The sequence below is a fragment of the Scyliorhinus torazame genome, chromosome 24, assembly GCF_047496885.1.
Source record: "Scyliorhinus torazame isolate Kashiwa2021f chromosome 24, sScyTor2.1, whole genome shotgun sequence".
Taxonomy (NCBI): Eukaryota; Metazoa; Chordata; class Chondrichthyes; order Carcharhiniformes; family Scyliorhinidae; genus Scyliorhinus; species Scyliorhinus torazame.
This window is the reverse complement of record NC_092730.1, coordinates 16,167,032-16,181,718: the sequence shown is the minus strand read 5'-3', so window position 1 is coordinate 16,181,718 and position 14,687 is coordinate 16,167,032. Positions and strand designations below refer to the sequence as shown.

The following is a 14,687-nucleotide window of genomic DNA, read 5'->3' as shown; positions in this document are numbered from 1 at the left end:
AGGGAGAGATGTCTCGGGGCGTCCCATTGGCCGGCACCGGGAAAGACCCAGAGGGATGCATCGGGGAATCCCATTGGCTGGAATAAAGTCCGACTGCAAAATCTCGGGAACCCCCATTGGCCGGCTACGGGCGGACTGCAATGTCTCGGGGCGTCCGATTGGTCCGCCTCGGGAGTGACGTGTCGGGGCGTCCCCCATTGGCGGAGGCTGGGGAGCAATCAGGGGGGGGGAGGGAGGCACCCCCATGAGCCGACGCAGCGGATTGGCCGGCGGTTCAGCGGGCCCGCCCAGGCGTGGGAGGGCGGCGGCCAATGGGGGAGCACGTAACAAGGTGGTGTCGGGTAAGGGGGGGGGGAAGGGGAAAAGGCGCGGAGCCGAGCGGCGCTGAGGCGGAGGCGACGCCATTTTGTTTTTTTTGAAAGTTGGGCCGTTGGCCGGCGGTTAAAATTCGAAAAGGACGCCCGCCGCCGCGCGAGCCCCCCGGGGTTGTTTTTTTTTAAAAATAAAATTAAATACATTTTAATTTCCTTCGCCTCCCGCGATGGACGTGAAGAAGATGAAGGTGGCCGAGCTGCGGCAGGAGCTGCAGGAGCGCAGCCTCGACACCCGCGGCCTGAAGGCAGAGCTGGCCCAGCGGCTGCAGGAGGCCCTGGACGCCGAGCTGCTGTCCGAGGACGGCGGCCCCAGCCGGGTGTACACCCCCAGGGCGGCGGGAGACGCCGACGACGACGACGAGGAGGACGAAGACGAGGAAGAGGACCAGTTGCTGGCCGACGAGGAGGAGGAGGAGGGAGCCGAAGCCTCGGCCTCGAGTGAGACGGCCGGCCGCCGCGGGGAGGCCAAGGGCCGGCCGGGCGCCGCCGGCGAGCCCGGGGACGAGGCGGGGCCTAGCGCGGGAGAGGCCCAGGAAGAGGAGGCGGCGGCGGCGGAGGAGGAGAAGACGCCGGCGGCCGCGCTGATGGAGGTGCAGGAAGCGGCCGCTGACGGGGTGACGCCCGAGAGCCCCGAGCAGAACGGGGAGGAGAAGGCCCCGGAGCAGCGGGAGCAGGCCGGTAAGGCGCGGGGGCCGCCGGGATGCTGGAGGACTGGCGCTGACCTCCCGCTCCGACTGTACTGCGCTTGCGCTGTGACTAGTGTTAGTCTGAAGACGGGTTGTTCTCTTACTGTAGTGTCAGTCTGAAGGGGGGTTTGCGCTGACTGTAGTGTCAGTCTGAAGGGGGGTTTGCGCTGACTGTAGTGTCAGTCTGAAGGGGGTTTGCGCTCTGACTGTAGTGTCAGTCTGAAGGGGGTTTGCGCTCTGACTGGTGTCAGTCTGAAGGGGGTTTGCGCTGACTGTAGTGTCAGTCTGAAGGGGGTTTGCGCTTTGACTGTAGTGTCAGTCTGAAGGGGGTTTGCGCTCTGGCTGTAGTGTCAGTCTGAAGGGGGTTTGCGCTCTGACTGTAGTGGCAGGCTGAAGGGGGTTTGCGCTCTGACTGTAGTGTCAGTCTGAAGGGGGGTTTGCGCTCTGACTGTAGTGTCAGTCTGAAGGGGGTTTGCGCTCTGACTGTAGTGTCAGTCTGAAGGGGGTTTGCACTCTGACTGTAGTGTCAGTCTGAAGGGGGTTTGCGCTCTGACTGGTGTCAGTCTGAAGGGGGTTTGCGCTGACTGTAGTGTCAGTCTGAAGGGGGGTTTGCGCTCTGACTGTAGTGTCAGTCTGAAGGGGGTTTGCGCTGACTGTAGTGTCAGTCTGAAGGGGGGTTTGCGCTCTGACTGTAGTGGCAGTCTGAAGGGGGTTTGCGCTCTGACTGTAGTGTCAGTCTGAAGGGGGTTTGCGCTGACTGTAGTGTCAGTCTGAAGGGGGTTTGCGCTGACTGTAGTGTCAGTCTGAAGGGGTTTGCTCTCTGACTGTAGTGTCAGTCTGAAGGGAGGGTTGCGCTCTGACTGTAGTGTCAGTCTGAAGGGGGTTTGCGCTCTGACTAGTGTCAGTCTGAAGGGGGTTTGCGCTCTGACTGTAGTGGCAGTCTGAAGGGGGTTTGCGCTCTGACTGTAGTGGCAGTCTGAAGGGGGTTTGCGCTCTGACTGTAGTGTCAGTCTGAAGGGGAGGGGGGGGTGACTCGTGTCAGTCTGAAGGGGGTTTGCGCTGACTGTAGTGTCAGTCTGAAGGGGTTTGCTCTCTGACTGTAGTGTCAGTCTGAAGGGAGGGTTGCGCTCTGATTGTAGTGTCAGTCTGAAGGGGGTTTGCGCTCTTGACTGTAGTGTCAGTCTGAAGGGGGTTTGCCCTCTTGACTGTAGTGGCAGTCTGGAGGGGAGGGGGGGGTGACTCGTGTCAGTCTGAAGGGGGTTTGCGCTGACTGTAGTGTCAGTCTGAAGGGGGTTTGCGCTGACTGTAGTGTCAGTCTGAAGGGGTTTGCTCTCTGACTGTAGTGTCAGTCTGAAGGGAGGGTTGCGCTCTGACTGTAGTGTCAGTCTGAAGGGGGTTTGCGCTCTGACTGTAGTGGCAGTCTGGAGGGGAGGGGGGGGTGACTCGTGTCAGTCTGAAGGGGGTTTGCGCTCTGACTGTAGTGGCAGTCTGAAGGGGGTTTGCGCTCTGACTGTAGTGGCAGTCTGAAGGGGGTTTGCGCTCTGACTGTAGTGTCAGTCTGAAGGGGGTTTGCGCTCTGACTGTAGTGTCAGTCTGAAGGGGGGTTTGCGCTCTGACTGTAGTGTCAGTCTGAAGGGGGTTTGCACTCTGACTGTAGTGTCAGTCTGAAGGGGGTTTGCGCTCTGACTGGTGTCAGTCTGAAGGGGGTTTGCGCTGACTGTAGTGTCAGTCTGAAGGGGGGTTTGCGCTGACTAGTGTCAGTCTGAAGGGGGTTTGCGCTGACTAGTGTCAGTCTGAAGGGGGTTTGCGCTGTGACCAGTGTCAGTCTGTAGGGGGGGTTGCTCTCTGACTAGTGTTAATCTGAAGGGAATTTGCTCTCTGACTGTAGTGTCAGTCTGCAGTGGGTTTGCGCTCTGACTAGTGTCAGTCTGAAGGGGTTTGCTCTCTGACTAGTGTCAGTCTGAAGGGGGTTTGGGCTCTGACTAGTGTCACTCTCTCTTGACTAGTGTTGCTCTCTCTGACTAGTGTTAGTCTGTAGGGGGGTTGCTCTCTGTGACTAGTGTCAGTCTGAAGGGAGTTTGCACTGTGACTAGTGTCAATCTGAAGGGGATTTGCTCTCTTGTGACTATTGTCAGTCTGAAGGGGGTTTGCTCTCTGTGACTAGTGTCAGTCTGAAAATGGGTTGCTCACTGACTGCAGTGTCAGTCTGAAGGTGGTTTGCCCTCTGACTGTAGTGGCAGTCTGTAGGGGGGGGGGGTTGCTCTCTAACTCGTGTTAGTCTGTAGGGAATTTGCTCTCTGACTGTAGTGTCAGTCTGAAGGGGGGTTTGCGCTGACTAGTGTCAGTCTGAAGGGGGTTTGCGCTGACTAGTGTCAGTCTGAAGGGGGTTTGCGCTGTGACCAGTGTCAGTCTGTAGGGGGGGTTGCTCTCTGACTAGTGTTAATCTGAAGGGAATTTGCTCTCTGACTGTAGTGTCAGTCTGCAGTGGGTTTGCGCTCTGACTAGTGTCAGTCTGAAGGGGTTTGCTCTCTGACTAGTGTCAGTCTGAAGGGGGTTTGGGCTCTGACTAGTGTCACTCTCTCTTGACTAGTGTTGCTCTCTCTGACTAGTGTTAGTCTGTAGGGGGGTTGCTCTCTGTGACTAGTGTCAGTCTGAAGGGAGTTTGCACTGTGACTAGTGTCAATCTGAAGGGGATTTGCTCTCTTGTGACTATTGTCAGTCTGAAGGGGGTTTGCTCTCTGTGACTAGTGTCAGTCTGAAAATGGGTTGCTCACTGACTGCAGTGTCAGTCTGAAGGTGGTTTGCCCTCTGACTGTAGTGGCAGTCTGTAGGGGGGGGGGGTTGCTCTCTAACTCGTGTTAGTCTGTAGGGAATTTGCTCTCTGACTGTAGTGTTAGTCTGAAGTGGGTTTGCACGCTCTGACTGTAGTGTCAGTCTGAAGGGGGGTTTGCGCTCTGACTGCAGTGTCAGTCTGAAGGGGGTTTGCGCTCTGACTGTAGTGTCAGTCTGAAGGGGGTTTGCGCTCTGACTGTAGTGTCAGTCTGAAGGGGGTTTGCGCTCTGACTGGTGTCAGTCTGAAGGGGGTTTGCGCTGACTGTAGTGTCAGTCTGAAGGGGGGTTTGCGCTCTGACTGTAGTGTCAGTCTGAAGGGGACTTGGGCTATGACTAGTGTCAGTCTGAAGGGGACTTGGGCTATGACTATGTCAGTCTGAAGGGGGTTTGCTCTCTGTGACTAGTGTCAGTCTGTAGGGGGGTTTGCGCTGTGACTGTAGTGTCAATCTGAAGGGGATTTGCTCTCGTGTGACTAGTGTTAGTCTTAAGGGAATTTGCTCTCTCTGACTGCAGTGTCAGTCTGAAGTGGGTTTGCACTCTGACTAGTGTCAGTCTGAAGGGGGTTTGGGCTCTGACTGTAGTGACAGTCTGAAGGGGGCTTGCTCTGTGACTAGTGTAGTCTGTAGGGGGGATGCTCTCTGTGACTAGTGTTAGTCTGTAGGGGGGTTTGCGCTGTGACTAGTGTCAATCTGAAGGGGATTTGCTCTCTGTAGTGTCAGTCTGCAGTGGGTTTGTACTCTGACTAGTGTCGGTCTGAAGGGGGTTTGGGCTCTGACTAGTGTCACTCTCTCTTGACTAGTGTTGCTCTCTCTGACTAGTGTTAGTCTGTAGGGGGTTGCTCTCTGTGACTATTGTCAGTCTGAAAATGTGTTGCTCACTGTGACTGCAGTGTCAGTCTGAAGGTGGTTTGCCCTCTGACTGTAGTGGCAGTCTGTAGGGGGGGGTTTGCTCTCTAACTCGTGTTAGTCTGTAGGGAATTTGCTCTCTGACTGTAGTGTTAGTCTGAAGTGGGTTTGCACGCTCTGACTGTAGTGTCAGTCTGAAGGGGACTTGGGCTATGACTGTAGTGTCAGTCTGAAGGGGACTTGGGCTATGACTAGTGTCAGTCTGAAGGGGGTTTGCTCTGTGACTAGTGTTAGTCTGTAGGGGGGTTTGCGCTGTGACTGTAGTGTCAATCTGAAGGGGATTTGCTCGTGTGACTAGTGTTAGTCTTAAGGGAATTTGCTCTCTGTGACTGTAGTGTCAGTCTGAAGTGGGTTTGCACTCTGACTGTAGTGTCAGTCTGAAGGGGATTTGGGCTCTGACTGTAGAGACAGTCTGAAGGGGACTTGGGCTATGAGTGTAGTGTCAGTCTGAAGGGGGCTTGCTCTGTGACTAGTGTCAGTCTGTAGGGGGGTTTGCGCTGTGAGTAGTGTCAATCTGAAGGCAATTTGGGCTATGACTGTAGTGTCGGTCTGAAGGGGACTTGGGCTATGACTAGTGTCACTCTCTCTTGACTAGTGTTGCTCTCTCTGACTAGTGTTAGTCTGTAGGGGGTTGCTCTCTGTGACTATTGTCAGTCTGAAAATGGGTTGCTCACTGTGACTGCAGTGTCAGTTTGAAGGTGGTTTGCCCTCTGACTGTAGTGGCAGTCTGTGGGGGGGGTTTGCTCTCTAACTCGTGTTAGTCTGTAGGGAATTTGCTCTCTGACTGTAGTGTTAGTCTGAAGTGGGTTTGCACGCTCTGACTGTAGTGTCAGTCTGAAGGGGACTTGGGCTATGACTGTAGTGTCAGTCTGAAGGGGACTTGGGCTATGACTAGTGTCAGTCTGAAGGGGTTTGCTCTCTGACTGTAGTGTTAGTCTGAAGGGGTTTGCTTTCTGACTAGTGTCAGTCTAGGGGGTTTGCTCTCTGACTAGTGTCAGTCTGAAGGGGGTTTGTGCTGTCACTAGTGTCAATCTGAAGGGGGTTTGCTCTCTTGTGTGACTAGTGTCAGTCTGAAAAGGGTTTGCTCACTGACTGTAGAGTCAGTCTGAATGTGGTTTGCCCTCTGACTAGTGACAATCTGAAGTGGGGTTGCTCTCTCTGACTAGTCAGTCTGAAGGGGCTTTGCTCTCTGTGACTAATGTCAGTCTGAAGGGGGTTTGTGCTCTGACTGTCGTGTCAGTCTGAAGGGGGGTTGCTCTCTATGACCAGTTTCAGTCTGAAGGGGGTTTGTGCTCTGACTGTCGTGTCAGTCTGAAGGGGGGTTGCTTTCTCTGACTAGTTTCAGTCTGAAGGGGGTTTGGGCTCTCTCTGGCTAGTGTCAGTTTGAAGGGGGTTTGCGCGCTCGACTAGTATCTATCCAATGAGGTTCACAATGTGACTAGTGTCAGCTGAAGCGGTTTCTTAATCAGATTTACACTAACTGTAGTGGGAGTAGTCTGCTCTGCCATTCAATAAGTTCATGGCCGTTACGATGTTGCTCACGTTCACTCTCCCGCCCTTTCCCCATAACCCTTGACTCCCTTTCTGATCAATAATCTAACAATCTCAGCCGTAAATATACACAAGGACACTTGGAGTTTCAAAGCCTCGCAACCCTCGGATAAGAAATTCCTCCTCATCGCAGTCATACAGGGGCACCTCTTTATTCTTGAGGCTATGCCCTCTGGTCTGAGACCCTGCCATGAGGGGAAACATCGTCTCAGCATTTACCCTGTCAAGTCTCTTAATAATCTGAAATGTTTCAATGAGATCACCCCTCATTCTTCTAAACTCCCAATGAGTCCTGACCTGTCTAACCTTTTGCTCAAGAAACAATCCCTCCATCCCGCGGATCATCCCACTGAAACTTCTCTGAACCCCCTCCAACAAAACAATACCTTTCCTTAACTGTGGAGACCAAAACTGCTCTCAGTACTCCATATGGTCTCACCAGTATCTTGTACAGTTGCAGCAAGACTTCGCGACTCTCCTTGAAATAAGGACCAACATTCCATTAGCCTTCCTCATTACCTGCTACACCAATGTCCTAGCTTCCTGTGTGCCGTGCACAAGTATCCTCAAGTCCCTCTGTTGCACCTTTCTGCAGAAGTTCTCTATTTAAATAACACTTTGTTCTCCCTTCCAAAATGAACAACTTCACATTTTCCCACATTATACTCCAGGTGCCAACTTCTGGCCCACTTACTTAATCAATCAATATTTCTTGGCAAAATGGGCAGCACGGTGACACAGTGGTAGCCCTGCTGCCTCACGGCGCCGAGGTCCCAGGTTCGAATCTGGGTCACTGCCCGTGTGGAGTTTGCACATTTCCCCCCGCGTTTGCGTGGGTTTTGCCCCCACAACCCAAAAAGATGTGCAGGGTAGGTGGATTGGCCATGCTAAATTGCCCCTTAATTAGAAAATATGAATTACTCTAAATTTATTTTTAAAAAATATTTCTTGGCGCTTTCCACCTATTTTGTGTCATCTGCAAATTTGACGACAGTACATTAGTTCACTTCCTCCAAGTCATTCATATGTATTGCAAACAAGGGCGGCACGGTTGCCCAGTGATTAGTACCGCTGCCTCACGTCGCTGAGGACCCGGGTTCGATCCCGGCCCCGGGTCACTGTCCATGTAGAGTTTGCACATTCTCCCCGTGTCTGCGTGGGTCGAACCCCCACACCCCAAAGATGTGCAGGGTAGGCTAAATTGCCCCTTAATTGGAAACATTAAAAAATATATGTATATATTACAAACAGTTATGGCCCCAACACTGATCCCTGTGGTACGCCACTAACTACAGGTCGCCAACTGTAAAATAACCCCTTATCCAACTCTCTGTTTCCTGCCCATTACCCAATTCTCCCTCAATGCCAGTTTTGTCAAAGTCAATATTTTCCCGCTTCTGTAGTAGAAAGACAATCGTTAAGACAGAATAACAAGCTTTATTGTCGAAAACAACTGCATTCAGTAATGGCTGAAACTTGAAGTCAGAGAGCAGTCAACAAAACTGCTGAGTCTTTCACAAGTTCCGCGCTTTCGCGGAGAATTAGCTCAATATTTATACATTATCTTTATCAAGATTATGTGACAACAGTATGGTCAGGTGTTTGATCGGAAATACAAACGGAAGCAAAGACCAGACCATGTTTGGTCATATCACTCATACCATTATTTAGTCCTCGGAGGGAACATTGAAAGGTCAGAATAGATTTGTTTCTTCCTGAACTTATCTTGTTTTAAATTCCTACGGCCCTGGGTTATGACGAGTTAGTTTTATCAGGAGTTGCCGAGGTCCGGTGTTTTGGAATGGCTCAATCTTCGCTGATCATTTCAGACTTCAAGTTATGCAGAGTTGGCCTATGGCCATACTAGCCTGAAAATGGTTCGGGCAGCATTCTTTACCTGGGCCTGGGGAGCTGGAATGAGTAGTTTCAGTCTTTCTTGTATAGTATCAAACCTTCTGACCAGTTTTCCCATCATGCCATGACTTAATTCGTACCATATCACAAGTTCACTACCTCCTAGTCCAGGATTCTCTAAAGGTAAACTTGCAGGTTGAGTCCGTAATTAAGAAAGCAAATGCAATGTTGTCATTTATCTCAAGAGGCTTGGAATATAAAAGCAGGGATGTACTTCTGAAGCTTTATAAAGCATTAGTTAGGCCCCATTTAGAATACTGTGAGCAATTTTGAGCCCCACACCTCAGGAAGGACATACTGGCACTGGAGCGGGTCCAGCGGAGATTCACACGGATGAACCCAGGCATGGTAGGCCTAACGTCTGAGGATCCTGGGATTATATTCATTGGAGTTTAGGAGGTTGAGGGGAGATCTAATAGAAACTTACAAGATAATGAATGGCTTAGATAGGGTGGATGTAGGGAAGTTGTTTCCATGAGCAGGGGAGACTAGGACCCCGGGGCACAGCCTTAGAATAAAAGGGAGTCACTTTAGAACAGAGATGAGGAGAAATTTCTTCAGCCAGAGAGTGGTGGGTCTGTGGAATTCATTGTCACAGAGGGCGGTGGAGGCCGGGACGTTAAGTGTCTTTTTGACAGAAGTTGATAAATTCTTGATTTCTCGAGGAATGAAGGGCTATGGAGAGAGAGCGGGTAAATGGAGTTGAAATCAGCCTTGATGGAATGGTGGAGTGGACTCGATGGGCCGAATGGCCTTACTTCCGCTCCTATGTCTTATGGTCTTAACACCTTAGGCTCTCATCTCATGGCAGCCTTTTGTGAGTTACCTTGCTGAATCTTCTAGAAGTCCATATACAACCCAGCAATTGGTTTCCCTCTATCCACTCTGGTTGAGACTCCCTGGAAAAACTCTAATAATTAAGTCGGGCATGATTTCCCGTTCATGAAGCCATGCTGACGATTATGATTATCCAAATGTGCTGCTCTTACTTCCTGACTGATTGATTCCAACAGTTTTCCAACAATAGATGTTCGCCTAATCGGCCTACAGGTGCCTGCTTTTAGCGTCCCTCGCTCTTTGAATAGGAGTGTCACGTTGACAGTTTCCCAATCCCCCGGTACGTCTCCAGAATCCAAGGGCCTTTAAAAAAATTATAACAAGTGCAGCCACTGTCTCTGTCGCTACTTCTTTTAGGATTGTAGGGGGCAAGCCCTCAGGGCCAGGGGACCTAACTGCCATGAGCCCCATTAGTTTGATAATGCTCCCTCTCCAGCGATTTTGATGTGTTTACTTCCTCTTGCACATTCTTGAGCATTAATGGGAGGTTTGAAGTATCGTCCACCATAAAGATGAATGCAAAAGATCTGTTTAACTCCTTGCCAGTTCCTTGATCCCCAGAACTATCTCCCCAGATTCTTTGTTTAAGGGACCTTTGTTCACTATGACTCTCTCTTCCTTTTTAGATGTTTAAAGAAGTCCTTATTTCTCACTCTCATCCACCCTGTAGTGTCAGTCTGAAGGGGTTTCTCACTCTGATCCGCACTATTTACACACTTACTGTAGTGTCAGTCTAAAAGGGTTTCTGTTGGTGTTGGATGACTTTGAACAAATAACAATACTGCACAGGAACAGGCCCTCCGGCCCTCCAAGCCTGTACCGGTCATGATACCACCTGTGGCCAAAACCCTCAGCACTTCCTAGTGCAGTATCCCTCTATGCCCATCCTGTCCATGTATTTGTCGAGATGCCTATTGAACGCCGTTAATGTATCTGCTTCCACAACCTCCCCTGGCAGCGCGTTCCGGGCACTCTGTATATAAAAAAAACAACCTGCCTCTCTTCTGAACTTTGCCCCACGGACCTTAAACCTATGCCCCCTAATGACTAAGTGACTAACCCCTCCACCCTGGGAAAGAGTGCCTGCCCATCCACTCTATCCATGCCTCTGTCAGGTTGCCCCTCAACCTCCTCATTCTAATGAAAATGGTCCACGTCTATTTAGCCCCTTCGCATAGCTAACACCCTCCAGACCAGGCAGCATCCTGGTAAACCTCTTCTGCACCCTCTCCAAAGCCTCCACATCCTTCTGGTAGCGTGCCGACTGACCGGAATTGTGCGCAATATTCCAAGTGTGGCCGTACCAAGGTTCGATACAACTGTAGCATGACTTGCCAATTTATACTCGATGCCCCGTCCAATGGAGGCAAGCATTCCGTCTGCTTTCTTGACTACCTTGTCCACTTGTGTTGCCACTTTCAAAGATCCGTGGACCTGCACGCCCAGATCTCTCCGACTTTCCATATTCCTATGAGTTTTGCCATTTAAGGTATATTTCCCCTGTTTGTTACACCTAGCAAAATGCATTACCTCACATTTGTCCGGATTAAACTCCATTTGCCATTTCTCTGCCCAAGTCTCCAACTTATATATGTCCTGCTGTATCCTCTGACAATCCTCAACACTATCTGCCACTCCACCAACCTCGGTATCATCCCCGATCTTACTAATCAGACCAGCTACGTTTTCCTCCAACTCGTTTATGTACACCACAAACAACAGAGGCCCCAGCACCGATCCCTGTGGAACACCACTCGTCACAGCCTTCCATTCAGAAAAACACCCTTCTACTGCTACCCTTTGCCTTCTGTGACCGAGCCAGTTCTGTATCCATCTTGCCACCTCGCCTCTGATCCCGTGTGACTTCACCTTTTGCGCCAGTCTGCCATGAGGCAGCTTGGCAAAGGCTTTACTGAAGTCCATGTAAACAACATCCACCGCCCTCCCCATATCAATTAAGAGCGTGAAGATGTGGGAATGTAGCTAGCTCGCTGTCGGTAACTCTCCCGGTTATAGAATGGTCATGACTCCTGGCTAATCGGCAGCCAGTGTGACCCTATCCACGCTTTTTCTTTTGCAGCGGAGCCGACAGAAAAAACAAACAGTGAGCGGGAGCCTGGAGAAGGAGGCAGCGAGGAGCGAGCTTCCGTCAGCCAGACGCGGCCCCCTGGCAACGAGCGGCGGGGCCAGAAGAGGCGCCACGAGGAACGGGGCCGAGGCTATTACGAATTCAGGGAGGAGACTTACTACAACCGGTGAGCCAGTAACCGGGTGTTGACCCACTTCAGCGCCTTGGGGTGGTCGGCTGCAGAGTGCGGGTTACTCTCCTGTCCACCAACCCTGATTCCTGTTCTCGCAGCATCTTAACCAAACTGGGTACGGTTTTGAGGGAGGGAGAATTTGCTGTGGGGAGGGCAAGGGTGTGGTATCAATTGGATATCTCTTACAAACGAGCTGGCACAGAGATGATGGGCTGAATGGCCTCCTGTGCTGTACAATTCTTGTCGCACCATTCTCTCCATGTGGCAACACTTGGCAAACACTGTCTCAGCCTCGGCACTAGATGGAGAATGTTTAAATCCGACTCCTAAAAATAGATTTGCTGACGATGGCATCTAATGTTCACAAGTTAATTATTTCAAAGCATGACACATCCGTAAAGAAGAACTTTTTCCCCCCTCGATTTCCCTAATTTCTCAGTGGGTTTTATAGGGCCAGGATCGCGACCCGAGGGGTGAACACGGTGGATCTGATCACCTGATTTAACTGATCTTGCTGCAGTTGGGCTCGGGATAGAGGCGTAGGGGTGCAGTTTTATCTCCAATGCTGTATTCAGCCTTGCGCACCCGTGCAGACCCACTCTGGAGGGGGTGGCGGCGTCAGGGGACGTTATAAAGAGGGTGGAACATTTGCCAGGGGGTGGGTGGGGAGAGGAGTGAAATGTGGTTAAATATTGACCCTGCAATGTAGCAAGTGTTTTTCCTGTGATTTAACTGCCCCTGAGCAAAACTAATGACATGGGGTGAGTTTAAGCGCCCACATTAATCGAATGCACGGGTCTGATTGCGTGTGATCTGTTGCGCTATAGTGGCGCTCCCTAAAGGTTGTCTGGAGCTAAACAGATGCTGGAGTGGGTCGGTTGGGCCGAATGGCCTGCTTTCCTCTGCGGTAAGTTCAACGCAAAATGTTTGCCCACCTATCCCCCCCCCCCCCCCCATCTCTTCTCTCCTTTCCCCTCCCGATGACATTGAACTTCAGGTCGGTTCTCGTCTCCTGCCGCTGCGTTGATCTCCCCACGCCCCTGGTTTTTCCGCTCCGTGTATCTTAAGTTGTGTCTGTTGATCCCTACAGGGCCAGGTCCCCGGCGCCTGTGGGGGAGGAGGAGGAGACTGAAGAGGAATTTGACGACAGTTTAGTTTGTCTCGACACCTGTAAGTGCGACGTTCTGTGAGGCCACGGTCAACGTTTACTCTGTCAGTTTAAAAATGGTCTCTTTAATCTTTCCGTTAAGCCAGCGCAGCACACGACTTGGGGTTTGCAGACGGCTGGATTGGGGGGAGGAGGGGGGGTACGGGGTGGCAAATTGAAGACGTGATGATTGTTTGGGTCTCGGGAGTTTGATGTTCATGTACCGGATGGGGAAGAAAAAATAATTCTGGGCAATCAGGCTCCGTTCAGCCAGAGGCTGAAGATGCTTCGTCGAAGGGCCGTCTCTGGAACTCTCGTCGTGGACACCCGTTTTCTGCTGCACCTATTGGAGGCTGGGGCCGGTTGGCAGAGGTTAAAACTGACTTGTGGGGTTTACATTGGCCAGCAGAACAGACCTTGTACCTTACAGGTTCCAGAGCAGGGAGTAGTTCACATTGGCTGCAATGTGCGGCCTTGCTCCCTGGCGCCCCCCTGGTCCAGTTAACGTTGATTGTGCCAAACTGAACCACTGGGGTGGCTGCTTAAGATTGGACTGACGGGGCTGGCACGGTGGCGCAGTGGTTAGCACTGTTGCCTCACGGCACTGAGGACCCGGGTTCGATCCCAGACCCGGGTCCCTGTCCGTGTGGAGTTTCACATTCTCCCCGTGCCTGCGTGGGTTTCACCCCCACAACCCAAAGATGTGCAGGTTAGGTGGATTGGCCACGCTAAATTGCCCCTTAATTGGGAAAAAAAATAATTGGGTACTCTAAATTTATTTTCAAAATGATTGGACTGTGACCACGTCTCTATTAACCCGTGGTATTTAATTAAGAGCGGTTTTCGTGTGTCGCCAACTCCAGTGAAGCTGGATCTTGGCCACGCGCACCCGCCCTTGTGGGTCTGCTGGCTTTTTCACCTCTCCTTTCTCTCCCAACAGATAACTCCGACATTCACTTCCAAGTGGCCAAAGACCGCGTGGGTGGGCAGCCGCTCGCCCCCGAGAAGTTTGCCTACCTGTGGGGCGGTGCACGAGCTACCTACGGGGTGACAAAGGGCAAAGTCTGCTTCGAGGTGAAGGTAAGACCCGCGCTTCCGTGGTGAAGCTTTGGCAGCTGCCACCCCCCCAATCACCACCACCAATGGGAATGTGCCTACGACTCAGGACCAGCAGTGATGCGGCCTGTAGTTGAATTGCCTGTTGACGGGCCTGCTGTCCTCCTGAAGGATGGTCTCTTGGTTCTGACGCTGAAGGGGGATCTATGGGAGTGGGTTTTAAGAGAGAGAGAGAGAGAGATGGGACACCATTGCGACGCACCACCTGACGTCAAGCAGGCTCACGTTTGTGTCGCGGTACCCAGTGACTGGGAAACTGGTAGGGTTGAGGTTTGGATTGAGCGGATGCAAACGGCTGTCGCCTACTGACGACGTTAACTGGACGCACTCTTGAATTCCATTTCAGATGACGCAGAAGATACCTGTGAAGCAGATACCTGAGAGCGAAAGTGAGCGCCACCTTGTCCGTGTGGGCTGGTCCCTGGACAGCTCCTCACTGCAGCTGGGTAAGTATCGCCTCTGTCCCTGCTGCACCCGACACTGACCCATCCTCCTCCTCCTCACTGAGCGTTTCCGGTCTTTCCCCCGCCTTTCACTAATGCTAATATTTTAACACGTTGCAGGAGACGGGGAGTTTTCCTATGGATACGATGGAGTAGGGAGAAAGTGGGAAAACTCCAAGCTTGAGGAATATGGAGAGACGTTTGATGAGAATGATGTGATTGGTTGTTTTGCTGTGAGTACTCGGCCGTTCTCTAATTTAAGTAGCTCGTTGTCCTGATTGCAACTGTGCCCCTCTTGGTGTTTTATTCTAAACACCTCGACATTAGTGCTGGGGACTAACATCACGTCCTATTTTGGGCGCCTACACTGTCCCCATCAAACACTCCCAGGACAGGTACCGCACGGGGTTAGATACAGAGTAAAGCTCCCTCTACACTGTCCCCATCAAACACTCCCAGGACAGGTACAGCACGGGGTGAGATACAGAGTAAAGCTCCCTCTACACTGTGCCCATCAAACACTCCTGGGACAGGTACAGCACGGGGTTAGATACAGAGTAAAGCTCCCTCTACACTGTCCCCATCAAACACTCCTGGGACAGGTACAGCACGGGTTAGATA

At 51.7% G+C, this 14,687-nt stretch overlaps 1 protein-coding gene across 1 annotated transcript; it reads left to right on the top strand.

Moving 5' to 3' along the window:
* The first annotated feature begins 362 nt into the window (after positions 1 to 362).
* On the top strand, positions 363 to 14,344 carry LOC140400206 (heterogeneous nuclear ribonucleoprotein U-like protein 2). Its single transcript, XM_072489674.1, has 6 exons — positions 363 to 1,052; positions 11,180 to 11,354; positions 12,451 to 12,530; positions 13,448 to 13,587; positions 13,970 to 14,069; positions 14,187 to 14,344. The coding sequence occupies exons 1-6, from the start codon at positions 542 to 544 to the stop codon at positions 14,342 to 14,344; spliced, it is 1,164 nt and encodes a 387-aa protein (XP_072345775.1). The 5' UTR covers positions 363 to 541.
* The last annotated feature ends 343 nt before the right edge of the window (positions 14,345 to 14,687 follow it).